The sequence below is a fragment of the Pyxicephalus adspersus genome, chromosome 3 (genome assembly GCF_032062135.1).
Source record: "Pyxicephalus adspersus chromosome 3, UCB_Pads_2.0, whole genome shotgun sequence".
NCBI lineage: Eukaryota > Metazoa > Chordata > Amphibia > Anura > Pyxicephalidae > Pyxicephalus > Pyxicephalus adspersus.
This window is the reverse complement of record NC_092860.1, coordinates 94,315,724-94,335,214: the sequence shown is the minus strand read 5'-3', so window position 1 is coordinate 94,335,214 and position 19,491 is coordinate 94,315,724. Positions and strand designations below refer to the sequence as shown.

General features: G+C 34.8%; 1 protein-coding gene across 4 annotated transcripts in view; it reads left to right on the top strand.

Annotated features, from left to right (window-relative positions):
* The window catches only part of CAMK2D (calcium/calmodulin dependent protein kinase II delta), a gene marked incomplete in the record, with an annotated part of 124,599 nt that extends 106,778 nt beyond the window's left edge, over nt 1–17,821 (top strand). For 2 of the 4 annotated variants that reach the window (XM_072405760.1, XM_072405758.1), the window contains 6 exon segments: nt 4,397–4,445; nt 7,607–7,690; nt 10,242–10,317; nt 13,194–13,288; nt 13,992–14,217; nt 15,815–17,821. In XM_072405760.1, the coding sequence (XP_072261861.1) occupies nt 4,397–4,445; nt 7,607–7,690; nt 10,242–10,317; nt 13,194–13,288; nt 13,992–14,217; nt 15,815–15,818 (534 nt within the window). 4 annotated transcript variants of the gene reach the window in all.
* Between the last annotated feature and the right edge of the window lie 1,670 nt (nt 17,822–19,491).

The following is a 19,491-nucleotide window of genomic DNA, read 5'->3' as shown; positions in this document are numbered from 1 at the left end:
TATATATATATATATATATATATATATATATATATATATAATAAAAACCTTGTTCTGTTTCCTGGTTCATCCCAAGAAAGTGTATATATTTTAACATATTAGAACAGGTAGGCAATATACCTTTATTCAAACCAAGATGATAAAAAAGCAAGGAACATTTTCCTTATTTGACAAAAATATCAATGGATGTTATGGGTACTTTGGGGAAAAAAGAAGAATGCTGAGCTGAGAATTACTTCTTGCAAGCATTTTGCATAGTGTTTATAACCCCATGCCCATGGTATTCCCAAGCCCAATTTAGGGCTTTGACCAGATCAGTTGAAAACCCTCCTTTCCATCTTTTTGAGCCTTTAATTAGTTTGGATTTAGTTTTGGATTAGTTTGTGTTTGGACAGATTCTCATTCCCTCATATTCATTAGGCACACTTTATGCTGCCGGGCCCTGGAGTGGATAAGCAACCCCCAAACCATGACCACACATATTTCACAGTTGTATTGAGGTTCTTTTCTTTACATGCTGTCTTTAGTTTGTGCCAAATATATCTACTGTTACCGCAACCTAACTAAGCTTTGATTTACTGGTCCGGATTACATTTTTTTCAGATGTCCTGGTCATTGCCTTTGTTAAATGGGAAACTATAGTCTTGTACTGGAGCCTAGACATTCATTAACTTCTTGAGCAAGCTGTGCTTTGATATGCTAAAAGAAACATCTGCAGAGTTTTTCTTGGTCATTAAAGTGTTACAAGAGGCTGCGGAACAGCAAAAGACTTCTTCTGTAAGTCATGCAAGTCCCCCCATCAAGCCTCTATCCTGCACACGAATGAGCAGTGAGGCCCCATTAATATCTTGGAGTCGTCCGTATGTCTCATGTCCTTAACTTGGGCACTACCTGTACTGATTTCATATATTTCATATATTATTCATATATTTGAAATCATTTGTCAGGTTCTGAAACATACACAACCTTTTTTCTAATGCCTTAAAGAGCCTCTCTTGATCCTTTGATTGTATCATGATGATACTTTGCATGCCAATTACAACGAGAACTCCAGGGCCTAGATCTCTAAGGAAAAAGTACAATTTCAACGTTTTAAAGCAGAGTTTAAGGGAGGGGTTATTGCAGAATAGACATCACCTGTCCCTTTCTACAATAACCACCTGCCTAATCGATGGTTCTCAAAGGTAGTTCCTCTTTAACTGCATACTCGCTTAGGGGGTTGTAATCAGTGTCAAACAATAAAACTGTTTTTTTTTTTTAACTGGGGTTTCCAGAAAACCTGAAAGCTTTTTCAACGGGTCCCCCTGGATTAAAAAGGTCGAGAAACACTGCTGGCTTGCAATGTTTAAGCATATTTGGCCCATGAAATAGATATACAGTCCACCACTTTGCTTTTATATGCTGTTTGTATTCACTTATCAACCTGATTGTTGGTAAAAATTTACCTTCTGTAGTTATAGGGTTTAGTTGAGCTTTAAGCGATTTTTTTTGTTAATTTTTATAATGCCTGGAGTTCAGCTTTAATGTGTGAACAAAGAAAATTGTTATTTCACATTTTAATATTATAAACAATTATGACTTTATAGAAACACCTTGATTCAGTGTGTACCTACAGAATACTGCTGAAAAGTGTTAAACTGCTTGAAACAGTTGGTACACCATATTGAGAAGACACTGATAGAGATGCATCAGAAGTCTATAAATAAAATGAGATTTTTTAACCTTTTAATTGTATTTTACCCTGGCTTCAACTCCAATACCGAAAATTTTAATATGTTTAGTTTGAGGAACAGTCGTAATGGCAGTGAAATGTACTCTATACACGTTTTGCCTCCGCACTGATTTGGGCTTACCAAGTATGCCTATATAAAATGTTAGGATACCCTGTTGTTAGCTGTGCATGGGCATGTTTTCAAGCAGCAGTCTGTTTTGTCCTTATCACGATCCATACTAAGTGTGTTTTAAACAATTTTGATAAGAAATGCAAGACAATCATTACAATCATTAACATGAACGCTTGCACCATCTTCCAGTAGTTAGGTTATTGCTGTATAGCAATTTGTTCAATTGTGTGTGTGTGTGCGTGTATGTCTATATATATATATATATATATATATATATATATATATATACGTTATATATGTAATATTATACATTTATTGTATTGGGTGTTTTAGGTGATAAATAATTTTTAAGGTATATTTCTCTGTATAATCATAACTGAAATCATTTAAACAAAAAGACGATACACACTTCACAGTTGCATAAATATTGTTTTGTATATCTAATTCCTACTGCTCTAACTTTCAGTAGATCTAATTATCCCTGTTCGACTACTGCTATTTGTTATCCATATACATTCATTGTTATGAGCTTTTGAATGGCCAACTTTAGACAGGTTCTTTAGGATTATTTCCTAAAGAACTGATTCTTGGACCAGATTAATTGTTACAGTTGTGCAATAAATATTATATATATTTTAAGCAAATTTAAAGAAATTTAAAAAAAGTTATTCGAACGAATTGTCTCGACCGGGTGATAAAGTATGTCTTAAATGTCATATTATATTGGTGATTGCCATACACATTCTTTTAATTATAGGGCCATGGCAGTTAATGTAAAGTTATGTTGTTCCATGTGTTACCTTGGAAATTGGGAGCCTAAAGTTATATGCAGTAACATTAGTAAGACACACGTTAGATTTATTTAACTGGAAACAATCTTTTGTGATCATATTCAGTAATAGGAAAGCAAGTGAGCTTTGTACGCACAGCGATGTTCTGTTTTATGTAAGAAGAGTGGGAAGGACAAGCAAGTGGCATCCCTTCATTCTTTCTTCCGTAGGGAAGTACAGCAGTCGTCCTCACTTGTTTTTCATTGATCAGCCAGGACAGCTTGATGAACGAGATCAGGGGACTACTTTACAAATGGTAGATTTCCACCTGAGGCAATTACTATTTGATCTGAGGGGAGAATAATCTAGCATGTTTTATAGCTTTGCCTATAATCTTTGTTATGTGTTTTGTTGCTGCTGTTATTGTTATCTATATTTAACTATATTATTCCCACAATCCGAATATCACTAACAGTTAATCAGGTACTGTAAGGGTGAAGAGATGAGTGATTATAGAAATGATGTGCTAAGGGGTTTTCAATCTCTGTAACATAATATGCGCTGTTTAGAAACCTTAGGAAAGGTTAAAGGTAAACCCTATTTGGTCACTAAGTTGACAGGCGTTTTGTGTGTAAATTCTCTTTGCTCGGTTGCTTTGTACATTTGTGATGAGTTATGCAAAATCAATCTCTTGTGTAACATATATTGTTCTCTGCAATCTATATAGTTGTGCTTTTGTAAAAAAACCTATCTCATAACATAACATACCCCATATGAATATGTAGTGTGTTTTCCCATACAAGTCATTGTGATGGTTTGCTTTAAGGTGTCTAAAGCATTGATGCAGCTAGTGTCATAATACAGCAAAGTCTAGTATCAAAAGTATATGAGTTTTTGTTGCCAACTTTATTACTGTAAAAAGATTTGGTTGATTCATAAAGTCAAAACCAAAACAGTTTCCAAAAGGCAGTGTCATGAATCCATTGGTGAATTAAGAAGAAACCCTGTCAAGATACAGTTGCTTTATGGCAAATCCATTGGCATTTAAATAACTTAAAACTTAAATTTAAAAAACTGCATTGTGAGTGATTTAAGCTAGTAGTATCTCATATTTTCCAATGAATGTGCCATATTTGTTATCTGAAATTACGTGATTTGTCTATGGTCAAAAGATATACATTCAAGTGAATGTTTTGTGGTTTTGTTTGTGTCAGTTGGTGTTAAATTTAAACACTGTATTTGTGTTATTTGCAATATATATTGTTTAGGCTAAATTTTTGTGCCTGGAACATCGGTTTCTAAGACTCATTATAAATCCATGACAGTCAGAGATGCAGGCACCATAAAATCATCAACATGTTTTTTTTTCTTGCATAATTGTCCATGTTTGGTTTGCCTAAATGTGTGTTTCTTGGTGTGAAAAGGGGAGGAGTAGGAAGCCATAAAGTACCAGTATCTGTCAACAGACTAAATTGAATAAAATAGCAATCGGTAAAATCTAAGCCTTGCTGATAACTTCAGCCCCAGAGAATATTTAACCTGACCTGTATGAGGGATGTTTGTCTTATGGCTTTGTGCATTACATCTCCATTATGTAGTCTAGAAATAAAATAGTAAAACTAGGAATCTGTTAGAGGTTGTCTTTTAGCCTCCCAGTATAGTCATGACATTTTGGCAGTTACTAGAGACTCCGTGTCACTGTCTGCTTTCTGTAGCATTAGATCTTGCAGTTTCCACTTCACTAAGTTCTCTTGTCCTCATTGCTTGTTTGCTTCTCTGCAGGAGTCAACAGAGAGCTCAAATACCACCATTGAAGATGAAGATGTAAAAGGTAAGCTATAAATCGAGGATATGAACGCTACTTTACACTGCCAAGGTGTTCTGTATTTGGAAAATGTATCCAGAAGTCCGAAATGCATTGCAAAAGGTTGTAACTGGTATCTTATTTTTAATTGTAAATACTGTAGCAAGAAAAGCATTTTCAAACTGTTGCTGTCTTCCTTAACATTGTGCATTTCAAGGACTTACTAAGAGCATGTTTGGAATCATCAGCATGTCAGGGATTTTTAACTTTGTATTTCACTTTCTAATTTACTCCTCTTCTGATTTCTCTGATTTCTGTTTTAATACAAAATGTCTGTAGTGGATTTTATGGTGGTGTATTTGCTCTGAAGTTGCTATAACTTACAAGCTCCACTTGCAGTAATGCGCTTACATATACATGACTGTTGGAGAAAATTAACATCACATTTAATTCTAACTTCTAACTTTTGTCATGAACAAAATAACCTATTTCTCACAGTAGCATCTCTTTTATATTTTATAAAGTTTATGTTCCTGTAGCAGCATTTTTAATTTCATATACACTTCTGTTCAGATGCCAGTGTCTTTTTCTAGATATTTCAAATACCAGGCTTTGCGTCTCTGTATATTTTGTTTTGTATTACTTCTTTATGTTCAAGTTACTCGGATGATGTGTCCTAAAGGTTTTAAAACATACAAATCATTATGTGCAGCTTACAAGTCCTTAGATGTAGTGGTTGCACTAATATTTTTTTTCTAACCTGGTGATCCTGTAAGTAATACACGTCTTGCCCTTAGCTGCTCTTTTGATTTGGACTACAAACACTTTCCTCTCCTCTCCATTACATCAAGGTTTTGCAGTTCACAGCTGAGAAATAGATATCATTGCCTGAAATTTCAGCTCTATGTCCATGTACAAGAATAGTGGATTTCTAGCAGTATCAACATGTATTTTCTGTACTTGCTGAAAAATAAGCCTGGAAAAGGGAACTAATACAGCCACCATCTAAACACTAGCAAACATCAATATATATATTTTTTAAATCAGGCTTAATTTAATTTAGCAGTAATTACTTTGAAAGCAATTTGTTTTAATTTTTTTGTGAACTTAAGTTCACAAGTTCATAAGAAAATTGTTTGCTTTATAAAGTAAATTATAAGCATGATTGTATATGATGTAGCATGAGTATATCGTACAGCATAATTTAGCTTTACAATATTTATACTTTTATATATGCACTATTTAATATTTTTTTAAATAATAAAAGCTATTTGAAATTGTAAACATTACATCAAGTAATAAAAAACATTTTACATTCCATGTAAAGTATGTCTAAACTAAAGGAATCATGGTGGTAATTATATTGTAGCTTTAAAGTCTTTAAATTTGGTGGATGCATTAGGTTTCTCTAATTTTTTTCCTTTATTTTACCTTGGTAATCTTGTTAACACACTTCTTGTAATAGGGTTTCAGTGGGACCAAAACTTTGTTTAAATTACAGAATTCTTCCCTCTCTCTGCTTTTCTGTAACATAAGACTTGGCCTGTAGTCCACAGAGAGCTGGGAACAGTGCTTAGTAATAACGGTGAAGCATGACCAGAGTGCACAGAAAGATAAACAGGTAGTCCCCAGGTTAAGGACATCTGACATACAGACGATTTCTAGATACAAACGGGCTTCCCTGCTTGCTCTGTGCAGTATGGAGGCTTGGGGGCAGTTTGCATGACTTGCAGATGAATCTTATGTTAAACACAGCTGAGGTTTTGGGTGATCTTAGGGGAGGTGAGCTCTTTCTGCAGCCTCTTGTAACTCTTTGATGACCAAGACAAACTCTGCAGTTGTTTCTTTTTGCATATCAAAGCACAGCTTGATCCAAAAGTTAATGAATGTCTAGGCTCCATAAGGATTTTTTTTTTTTCTTTGTTTGTGATTAACTCACAGTGAGGATTTTTTACAGTAACTGACACCATGCTTCATAATATATTATGTTGAGACACACATCTGTCCTAATTGCATTTGATAAAATAATGTACCTGTTCCGACTTACATACAAATTCAACTTAAGAACAAACCTACAGTCCCTATCTTGTATGTAACCCGGGGACTACCTCTATTCTCACAAGATTTATAGCATGATCAATAGTTTTAATGCAACTTAAAATCTGAAGAAAACAAATTCAATTGTGCATACAGATAAGACCAAAAGGGTGCAAATAAATTCAGTGTTGGGATTAGCATATGTTTTAAATGAAGCCTGACATGGAAGAAATACATGGACTATCCTTCTAATGCTATTTGCCAGTTAGTTCTACATACTTATCTCATCATAGATTTTGCTCACATAAAGGCCTCCAAATAAGCGAAGTACTGAAATACTATCCCATCTGTTTATAATTATACATTATATATAAATATATATCCACTATTCACTAAGCTAGATGAATGATTCCATGCAGTGTGATATTTCACTTTGCTAAGGAAAGCCTAAACTCTTTTGGTAAAGCAACCCCTTTGTGTGGCATATTAGCAGTAGTAGCTTATGTGTTTACACACCACCTCATGGCTGTAATCTTCACAGGAGGAAATTGCTGCCAAATGTGAGAAGGGGGTGCAGCTGGAAGGAAAGGCAGCATTACATTTACCCTGTGTACTTTTGGGTGTCCATAGCATGTGCAATGTGTACAGAATGTAAAACTTAAACTTTAATTATTGTACCATCTATTCTTTGACTAACCATTATGTACAGGCACGGATTTCAGGAAACACTACTTTGTTTTATTTTCTCAATATTATAGTATGGGGTTAGCACTTACATCTGAACAGAAGCTTTGTTATTTTCTTTCTTAACCTTTCTGTCAATGCATTTTGTTTTCTGCTTGTTCTCATTTCATATCTTTGTTTTGTCTTTCATATCATTTGTTCTTTTTCTTTTTCATTCTTGCATGCCTAAAGTACAGCCTACACAGTGGAGGGTAGCAGGAGGGGCTTCTTTTCAGCTCATCAGTCTTCCCGCTGCTGCTCCTCCTCCTCTTTGTCTACTGTTCCTTCCTCTTCATCATCATGCTGGTCGCCATCCTTTGAGTGCCCCAGTGGTCGCACCTGCTGCCAGTACTTGCTGAAGATTCTGGTTTCTCTGTACATCTTCATTTTCATTTGTTCATATGTTGTGTTTCTTTCCATCAATTCAGCAGCAAAGTGCACAGAAAACACAAACTCAAAGAGTCACTCGAATGAATCTGACCCTTCTCAGGGCAACCTTTCATCTGTGCAGTGTAAGTCCAGAAACCTGCACCATAGGGTCAGTGATCACGTATAGCCAGTGCCTTAACAGGCCACAGTACTTTATAAGTTATCTCTGTACAGATCAAGCGGTGGCGGGGGGGGGGGGGGGGTTATTAGGAATTATACAGTTTTTACTTCAGTTTGATGCATCTTACACTGTGTAAGAAAAGTTGTCAGTGAATGTAATTCCACTGATTTAAACAAGGAATTTTTCTGACCTAATATTTGGGGTTAATTTACTATAGAAATATAGGCTGTTCTCTTAGCAAACTGAATAATTAGCTAGGGGGGAAAGAGTGACGATCTCACTGTGCATGCATGAGATGAGCATTTTCTTTTTTCTCTTTTGAAGAAGAGGCTCCTTTTGTCTACCCTGTCATTCATTATCAGTGACTTCCAGGGCAAAATCGCAATAAAAAAAAAATCTATTACAAGGTTACCCAATATATGATATCACATTTACTGCACATTGCTGTGTGCTGGTTTTAAATTGTTGCAGGAGTTCTCTCCTCCCTTATTCTAGACCCAGGCTATGCATATTGCCCTATTTTTGGAGTTTATTTCTTGATGTTAAAGGAACACTTACATAAAAAATTAGGTTGAATATGCTCTCATGGTGAATCTGTGTTTGATTTTAGGTTTAGTTGGGTTTTAAACAAATCCTTTCAAGCGAAACATTGGGTAGTTTTAGTAGAGCAAAACTTACCAAAACCAACCATTTATCTGGCAAACTAAAGGGACAACTAACACATGTGTATTTCCTTTTTCTTATGTAGCGTTAAATGAACAAAAAAAAACAAATTACAAGGATTTGGGTCAATTTTGTTTTTGCGGCGTTTGTGTCTATTTTCAACAGACATAAGTATATATTTTTTTTCACAAATGAGCATGGTATGCATGACAAAAGATTCCCTGTACACAAAGGCACCACAGCAGTCCACACCTTTCCTTTATTAGAACACATTGCTTTTTACCCATGGAGATTGAAAGGTAAAGGGAATGAGCCGCTGCTATGACTTATTTACTTGGGTGTGGAATTTTCAGTTTAAACTGTTAATATCGATGAACAGCAAAGTTTTCAGAAAAGGTCAAAGGAAACTGTAATGCTTCTCCTCCTGGTAGAAGAACACATAGTGTTTATATATTTAATTTTTTATGAATTAAGAACACAAAAGCAAACCTTCCCTAATTTGCCTGTGCTGGACATATTAAAGAGTGTAGGTATGGCTGGTATAGAGTAGATCAGAAGCAGGTTGTCTGAGCCTAGAAGTTGTCCAGTAATTAGGCTTAAAATAAAAGTTAGTAGTAAAAGTGCATAAAACCATCTGATTTTACTTTTCACATGCATCAGAAAATTAAAGCATCACCATTTTTCATTTATTGTGTATTTTCACTGTTAAAGCCCAAGTTAAGCCAAAAATATTTATTGGGGTTGATTTTTCTTTTTGTATTACCTTGCATTTATTTGTTTTTTACTTTGCTAAAGGGTTGTATACCTTAACCACATTACGGCATCATGCTTTAAGTAGAATTGAGTTTGTTTTTATTGCGATTTGTGGCCCTATTTGATGGATTTCCCCTCAATTCCTGCCATTAGGCAGTGGTGGGGAAGTGGTTGGGACAAAGATAAGATCACATTTTAAATTGAGTAGAATGGGGTTAGGATTTATAACTGTTTGTATTGCTGCCTGTACCTTCCTGGTTCTTCTTGCACCGCATTTTGTGTACAAGCATCTCGGTGACAGGAAAGAAGAAGCAAAGAAGCAGCCAATGAATCCGAGATAACAGACCTTCCCTTCTAGCCTTGGTCACAATCCTTTGACTATTTTGCAAGCCATAATCTTTTTTGCATAGTGCAGGTTCTGTAAAAATACATAGGCTTGTTTAGTGAGACAGTGCACAAGGCAGCAATGTTAAATGTGCTTTACCTTATAGCAGTCTGTCAGAATTATGAATCTTGCCATATGCATTTTCACCAGTACATCAGTGGTATCTATTTCTCTCTAATGCTGAAGGCTGATGGTCATATCCAGATCTTTTCAACGCTAATACCAAAACAAAAATGCAATGGGTAATAATTTGTAGTAACTGGATTTTAGTTTACAAAAGCAGATAACTGCAGGATAATGGCAATAGGTTTCTTTGGGTTCATTTGCTTTGCCTTACTGAATAAACCTGCTAGTGTTTGCTACATATGTTCAGTCCCGTCTCTGCTGTTGCGAGAAGTAAGAGGTTGCATTAGTTGTAATCACTGCTTATTTTAGATTGCAACGTTGTTGAGTATGAAAATCACTTCTACTTTTTTAAAGTGCCTTTTATTAGCTGACATAGAACATGTTTTTAATGCACTTGATCAAGCACTATAAGTGCTGCATACACAATTGTTATTTCTAAGCAGTCAGTTTAGAAATGTATGTTATTTAGGAGTTGAATGTAAATTATTTGCATCCTTAAAAGTTAACACTGGAAATGTAAAGTTATAACTGTGTTAATATGTACTGTTATCTTTGCCTCATGATTAAGGACATTTTTATTTTATAGCTCGCAAGCAGGAAATCATCAAAGTTACAGAACAACTAATTGAAGCTATCAATAATGGAGATTTTGAGGCCTATACGTAAGTTACCTAATACACAATCCTTTTAGGGACATTTGAATTTGTCCTATAAAGATTTCTTATTCTTAAGGGCTATTTCCTAGATACAATATGTCACAGCAAACAGAATTCACAATTCATGTTAATTGTGAATGATATAGCTCTCAGCCACATAATCCCTAGTATTTTCTTGTCCTAAAAGCCCAGGTTGCATGAAAGGGTCAAGCTATCACCCGGCAACTCTTCATGATACCAGTGATGGCTCCCTGCTAACAGTATCATTGTAATCTAGTGATTAGTTAGTGTCTTTGATCATTCTACATCTCTAAAGCTAGGTACACACTTGCTATAACTATCGTTAGAAAACGAATGACTTACAATTATGCACGATTATTTTGAACGATCGTATTGTGCACAATTCTGTACATGTTGTAGCAATAGGTTCGTTCAAATATAATCCACCAATAGTGTACAGACGCTAGAAACGTTTGTTTAACCGATGCGTGAAGTGACATAAAGGAGAAATGTACTGCAGAACTATCCACAATCACTGAATGACCGTACACACAATAGATAGTGAACGATAGTCGCTCAATCAGATCAGCCGGGGCGGTCGTTAGTTTCCAGTGACAATCCTCGTTCATAGGCGTCGTTGTTCACTTTTTTGTTAACGATTATCGGACGATCGGTCGTTAGTCATTAGTTTCCAATGATAATTATTGCAAGTGTGTTCGAAGCTTTATACACTTCTGCAAGGCTAGAAGAAATGTTTGCGTCTTTTATCAACTAGGATTAAAAAAAAAAAAACTGTTACCTGGGTAAAATATGTATAAAGCTACTTTCCCTTTGTTCATGCTTTGGAGCATCGGTTTGTATCCAAGCAAAAGTCTTATGGGAAAACAAAATTTCTAATAATATTGATTTCCTATAATATTGAGGTCCTGTACTCATAAGTACCCTCCACCATTACTTCAGGATACTGAAGTTCAGTGGAAGAAACCAGTGAGACCAGCAAGGGACAAAGAGGATTGACACTCCTAAAACTGTTTGTTTTCCAGCGGACTTTGCTGCTGGGGAGTTGACTCCTGAAAGATTTTTATTCTCCTTTGTGGGCAGCACGAAAGTAATTTATATTCTTTTCAAATAAGAGCCTAATTTTGAAATTGATATGGATGAAAGGGTCACTTTAAGTACTAGCACACTAATCAGCAATTGTACCCTAAATGTATATTTTTCTTATTTATTGGTTAATAAATTCAATTGTGCTGATTGAAAGCCATAGTTTAGATTGTACTTATATGTTAGTCTTACATTTACAGTTTGTTTGCAATCTAAATCAATGTATAAATGTAAAAGTTGCAGATATTTATTGCCCATCAAACAGACATTTAATAGTTCCCAAATGTCCCATTCTCACCCTGTTATAGTTAAGAGATTTTAGTTTAGAATGAAGAAGTTGGTCCAGTGCCTGGACAGTAGCGCACAGGTTTCATTTCACATATCAGCCATGTATAAAGAGCAGCGGTTGTGAGGAGATTTGATTATTTGGACTGCATTCTGTACATTGAATTTATGATTTATATTATTAGAATTAGAAATGTAAATTTTTCAAATACCAAACAGAACTTTTCTCCTTCATATGTAAGGAAATGGACTCTCTAGAGCTTTAATACACAGTTCTCCCCAGAACAAATTGATACTACTCCTTACCTGACACACACATCTTCTCTAGCAAACTCATCCAGCAATGAAGGTAAAAACTTCTCTCACATTGATGCATTGAAACACAGAGCTCTGAATAAAACATTTTGTGAATGTCTCCTTACTGTGTGGAAACCAGGTACATTCCCTCACGTTTTTGTCACGCTTTAAACTTCAATCCAAATTTATATTCAACACATATTCCGAAATAAATTTAGACTCACATCCAGCTGCCAAGATCTGTATCCTATTACTATGCAAAAGTATACACCTCCATATACAGTGTGGATTTCTAAATCAAACAAAATATGTTGATGAAAAATCAACACAAACAAAATTGAAGTAAAGAAAAAACTGGGGACAGGACCGCTCTTCTAATAAGTAAAATATTTTTTATGTCTTTGTTGTTTTTGGATTGAATAAAACGTGATCAGTTTTAACATTAGGTAAAAAGAAATCTCTCAAATAGAGCCCAAGAGAACTGTAAATGATAACTGGGAATTTCTAATCCATATTTTTCCATTCAGTTAGTCAGGAAAATGCTCAAATATATTACTCGATCTAAACATAAAATACCAACTTTAGATGGACTGACCCTTTACTGACCAGCATTGGGCTATCAGCCAAGAGCGATCGGAGCAGCCTTTGCCTGTCACAGACATAGCCGGATCTCCAACCCTAGATGGTTTCCAGGTCCTTCCACTCCCTTAGGCACTCCACGACAGTTAGATTTACTTTCAAGATGGCTAGCAGAGACCAAGGAGGAGATATTGCACACCTAATCCCTTTCTCATGACCCAATCCTAGAAATGCTCTGTTGTGAGCACTTCAGGGTTCACAACTGTGAAATCGCAGCAATCACAAAAATAAATTTAAACAGATTGGGTATATTTTTGTACATTATCTGTTATGGGAAGATACTGAGACCGCTATTAGATTTTAGACTAAAAGGTTTAAAAAATCCATACTTATCTAGACGCTTGCAATGGTATCTACTTGGTATCCACTCTGCTTGATGCAACCTCATTTTTATTTTAATAAAAGATTAAAGATTAAATTGTGTGGTAAATTGTAAACCATGATTGTATTTAACACCCAACGTTTTAGTTCAGAACAGTTTAGTACAGATTTTTTTTCCATGGTTTATCTTAAACCAATACATATGGAGTATATCCAGTAACCTAATTTATTTACAGGAAGATCTGTGATCCTGGCCTCACATCATTTGAGCCCGAAGCTCTTGGAAACCTTGTTGAAGGGATGGATTTCCATCGGTTTTACTTTGAGAATGGTAGGTAATATTTATGTGTTTACCTTTTATTTTTCATGGTTTAAATAAATGTTGATGCAGCTTCTAAAGCACCCCTGGAATTGAAAAAAAAAAAATACCTAAAGGGAAGTGAAATAAAAAAAGGAATAAGCATTTTCTCATGTGCAGTACAAAACCATGTAGTTGGCCACTCCCAAGCTTTCCTATAATTTCAGCATCCAGTATTCCATCATCTTTCGAAGTTACCACAGCATTTATTAAATGCTTTGTAGTGCAGTTGACAGGGGTTGCATAATGAGCCATTTCCAGTCCTTTAGCAGCAACCACATCCCAGCTACAGCTCACTGTGACTGGAACACATTGCATCCAGAAACAGCACCTCAAACTACTTTACCTGTAAAGGGAACACAAAAAATATCACAACTTGCAAAGACATGAAGATTAGTAAAAAGCCTATTTAAACTGTAAAACCTGATTATCTATTATCCAGTCTATTATCCATGTTAAATAAAGATATATTAGATATTACAGCTTGCATTCTGCAATTGTCAAAAAGTTTCTTAAACTACTAAAAATGGCTCCTCAGCCACAACTGAGCATGTAGGTACTGAGCAATGCAACTGTCTATAACTATTTACATCTTCCTTTGTGAAATATTTACCAGCTCCACAGCCATGTGTGTTTTTCTAGTTTTCCTTATGAATGTTTTTCTTTTTTCCTTTAGCTTTATCCAAGAGCAATAAGCCTATTCATACCATCATACTTAACCCTCATGTCCATTTGATTGGGGAAGATGCTGCCTGCATAGCCTATATACGTCTTACACAGTACATGGATTCCACAGGATTGCCAAAGACCATGCAATCTGAGGAGACCAGAGTGTGGCATCGTCGTGATGGGAAGTGGCAGAATGTACATTTTCACCGTTCTGGGTCACCAACAATCCCCAAGTAAGACTGTATCCAGTTTAGTGGATTCATTTAATAAATGTGTTACTGGGGCTTAGGGAACCAAATACAAAATTTCGAAAGCCTCCACATTCAAAATTCCATCTTTTAATTATTGCCTAAAACACATCAAACTAAATCTGATTTATTACAGATGGTTTTTATCCTTGCATTTTTTTGTGTTCTGGAGTTTGAGTTTATATCAGGGTCCTTTCACTTCAAAGTTTGCTAGCTTGTTTAAAGTCAAGGTGGTGATAATGTTTAAGGTGCTGTAAACTATGATTGGTCTTCAGTCAAGTCATATTACTTTAGAACCAATTGTCCTTGCTTGTCATTGGCACATCAGCACCTCTATTACAAGCCTGTACTTTTTTGATGAAGAAATTGAACATTTTGTATGATTTATATACCCTAGTTACTGAAATTGACTTGGTAGTTCTTGAGCGTAAATGGAGCATAAAGTATATTTAAAGCCCCAAGATTTCCCTAATATGGATAAAGTCATGAAGAGTCAAGACCACAGGCTTTTTCAATTGGATTTTAGAGGATATCCTTTGTAGTGGTATTAGGAATCCCTTCTTTACAGTTGTCACTGGAACATTGGTCCCCATTGGAAGATATCCCATTTATTACTGTTCTGCTGGCAACTCAAAATTTCAAAATTGCACTTACTTTTTTCCCCAGTCATATATTTATTACTTAAATATTGAAGTGTAATGCAGTATTGGTTTTGTGTTACTTTATTGTGTCAAGTACAACTGATTCGTCCTAAAAGCAGTTACATGTTTGAGTCAGGGGCACAATAATTGAAATACTTGTTTCTTTGGAGCAGTCCCTTTATCCATGTTAGTGGACTTGGCTGGTTTATTTTAACATTAGGAGGATACATCAGCCCTTAAGGTGCCATTTGTTTCTGCTGTACATAGGAAAATAAAACTTCTTAATTATTTCTGTTTACCGCCATTGTATTTCTTCAAAACTGTTTTTTTATGAAGTGATAGTAAGAATTGTATTGACACATACACATATAGACATGTGTATTGGTGTATCCTATTTACAAGTCTTATTAAAGTAAACACATTATTTAAATTAGAACATTTCTGGGACCTGCAGTTTCCTCTGCCTGAAAAGGATATTGGAACTGCAAAAATCCATGGCAACTCCCCAACAACCAGGCAGAGAAAGCTGGCCAGGGTGCAGACACAGGTCAGTAATCTGTAGTAGTCCAATAGGTCATCAATGAACTACAGGAATACTAATACAATTAGTACAGACTTGTAGATTATATTGTAAAAAATAAAAAACAAGTTAAAAGGCACAAAATAAAAAGTGCCAGTATTTTTTGAAAGATTCATCAACATCAGCCACAAATATTTTCCCTGTGTGGGTTTCTTTGAAATAATTGTACAGTTATTAGCTTAACTATACTAACCAGGCCTATGCATCATCAGAGTCCTTTTACTACTTCTGGCCTTACTTTTTATTATAAAAAGAGCATTTCCCCCATGTTCACGTAAAATTCTCCACCACTTGTAAATGAATGGTGCACTAAATAATTACTAGTTATTCTAATAGTTATTTGATTTTTTTTCTTTTATAGCTAACTTTAAGCCTTGCAAGCCTTCAACTGTAAACACTCAAGACAACTGGATGGTATCTCTTGGACAAGCTGCATCCTTCCTTTGTGTCCCATCACAAGTGTTTATTTGAGCACAGAATGTCTCTATGTGTAATGCTTTTGTGTGGAATATATTTCATACGTTCATCCCTGCCGCACCTTAAGATCTGAAAAAAGACAATTTTCAATTACAGAGAAGACAACATGACATTTACTTTCTAATTCTACCATTTGATATGTCTAATTTTGCCAAGCTATATTATTTCAAATGTAAACTTTTATATTTTTTAAATGTTTTGTCGAGTATTGGTGGTAGACAACCCAGGCACAAATATTTCTTTGATTAGTCCTGGCATAGTTAGTTCTAGAGTACAAATTACTAGCTTAGGGCCATTGAAATTCAAATGATATTTTATCTGAAATACAGAAATCTCTTAAGCACTATCACTTCAATATGCAGTATGCTGACTTGAGATAGTAACTTGTAACTACTGTATTATGTTGGAAACTGTTGTGCAAATTTGTAGTATTCAGTAGATCATAGGTATTTTATATTTACAGAGAATATCTATCAAATTATGTATGGTTAAATATGAATGGGTGATAGGTGGTTTTTATTAAATGGCAAAGAAAAATGCAAAGTCAAAATATAAATCAGGGTCATTTTCACAAAATCTGTATTTTTGTGTTTAGTAAGATAGTGTACTGTGTGTAATGAGTGTAAACAATAATGGTCAGGTAGCACATATTAAATAACAAAGTTAGGTTGGAATACTAGATACCCTACCTTTTGCTTTAATTCCATACACAAAAAAATACTTTCTACTAAAAATGATACTTTTTATCACCGTTTTCTTTTTTTTCACACTTGAAGTTACAATTTCATTGTGCACCCTGGTCTAGGGAGAAAAACCATATAGCTGCATAAATAAAATAGCTTTGCGTGCCATCTGCACAGAACATTCTGTGATATGTAAAAAAAAGGGCCAGTAAACCTGAACAAGGGATGTTTTGCATATGGAAGCCAGTAATATTATTCATAAATGTTTCTATGGAAGTTCTTTACTTTGACAAAGCTTATAATGTTTAGTATAAAGATTTGTTTTAACTTTTTATGTTAATGTCTATGTCTATAGGCTGAGCACATGTTAGAGACAGTCATTCAATAAAATTACTTATTACAACATGAAATCGGCTATGTCTGGCAAAACCATTCTCCTGAACATATTTAGTTCCGAAATGTCCTTGTATTTTGTTATAAAAGCCTACAGCACTTGGGTTTTAGGTTTACTGGTCCTTTAAAGTTTGTGGGTAGAGGCATTGTGGTTTGTTTTTCTTCCTGCTGATTATATTCTGTAGCAGTATAAATATATTCTTACAGCCATATACGCAATAGCTTTTATTGTTTAGTTTGACTCTATAGGCTTACTTCAATGCTATGTGTGCATGAAGGAATGGACTGGTTTTTTTCTTTTTATTAGTCTGCCACGCCATGACAAGTCTTTTTGAATTTGTATTATTACACTTTTGTGAATATCAAACCAACTCTAAATGTTATTGAGTAGTGAATGTAAATTCAGTGATGCTAGTATATGAATAAGCAGTTCATTTTTTTACAATAATAAAAAAAATCAAATGTGTTGAGCCATTTTACCATGCCAATTAAACCCTGTGAAACATGAATTTATTTTTGTTTTCTGTAAATCTTTATTCTAAAAAGTGATTCTGTTGTTTGCATCTAGTTATTATGTAATACTGTAAAGGCCTGATTTGTTTCAATTTATTTTTAATTAATTATATAATGGAATGCTGACATACTGTACTGTAGACCAAATCTGTCTTCCACACATCCATATGAAGATAAAACACATCAACAGACTGCACCATGGTGGCTTAACTTTGTCATCTGATACACCATGTACATATCCCTTGCCATATACTAATTCATATATAAATATATATAAAATAAATTTGTGTTTTCTGTTGAAATTGTAGTATTTGCATTTTGTCATGTTTTTTATGTGTGTGATGTATATGTACTGTATATGTATAATTCGGTTTTAGTATCGATCGATAAAAAGAAAGCCCCCACATAGATATTTATCTACATCCTGGAACATGGCTCATACAAGACTTTGCAACCTTGTATCTTCCTGCTTTCTGTCAGCTGTGAAGAAGGTCCAGGTCTGTTTGTCAGTAGGAACATTTCCTGGTGGAGAATCAGTTACTGTCATTGAAACACATGGACCTGGAATTATTAATATTATTATTATTAAACAGGATTTATATAGCGCCAACATATTACGCAGCACTGTACAATAAATATGGACCTGGAATATTCCCAAAGGGAATGTTTGAGGGAATGCCAGGTTCCTGGTTTTATAAATCAAGCACTTTATTTGTATTGCATTTAAGTTTTTTTATCAGGCTGCCTAATGCACAGGAGAAAGGTGTACAAACATCAGCCAGGTCTGTTGGAGTGTTTTTCAAAATCAATGGCATTGTTTTACTTAATTGAAAAACGTATTTGGTTATATCTGGTGTTTTGTATGGATTTGCTTACTATCCTTTTTCTGGTTTCCCTCATTCCCTTTCACTAAAACACTGGGACAATTCTATATTCTTTTTTTTTTTAAAGGGGGGAGTTTTTTTCAGTTTGAGTCAAAATTTGAAAATGACAGTAAACATCCTAAAGCTTTTTTTCAGGCTTTTTTTTTCAGTGTGCAGGTACGGGAACTAAAATGATAAACATAAAATATTTATTTTTTACCAAAAACATGAAAATGTACAAAGCACTCATTAAAGCAGACTTTGCATGAATATAAATTGGTGACCTGACCTGTTTCTGAAAATGCTAAGAACCTGGCTGTGTATGGATTTATTACATCTGAGTAAGCGCCAAAACAAGCATGTAGCCGTTAAAAGCCATAAAAAAAGTAAGTTCTATACCAGCTTCTCTCTAAAAAGCTTTATGCAGAGCTTGGTAGCCCAGTCTGAAATGTACTTACTCATACATGTATGAGTCAAAGCAGGAAGTTTTCTTATTTCTTGCTATTGCATACAGTTTCATCCTCTGAAGTTTTAATTAGGGAAAGAGACAGAAAGCAAACCACTTTTACTGTTACCTTTTTGGAAAATCTATTTTATTTATATATGAATATATAAACAATTGTGTTCAGAATAATAGCGGTGTGTTTAAAAAGTGAATAAAGCTCAAAATCCTTATAATAATTTTTGTTTCCATACCTGCAAATACATTGGGAACACTGCACAATCTATTCCAAATCAAATGAGATCATTCCTTTTGTGAAAAAAAAAAAGGTGTCAATTGAGGCCCTAAATAAAAAAACAAGGTAGCAAATGGTTATAATGCATTCCTCTCTGAAATCTGAGTAAAATGCTTCATTCCAGACATTGTTCAGAAGAACAGTGTACTTCAAACAATCACTGTTGATTAGAGATGAGAAGAGAAGAAGAGAAGAATAGCCAAAATGGCAAATATTCAGCCAATGATTTTCTGCAGGAAGATCACAGAAGGTGTAAAGTTACCTGGGTAGTGTAACAATTAGAAGATACCTAAAGCAAAGCTATGGGCAAGTCCACACAAAGTCCCAATGCTAAAAAAAAGATGCTGAAGAGATTACATTTTCGCAAAGAAA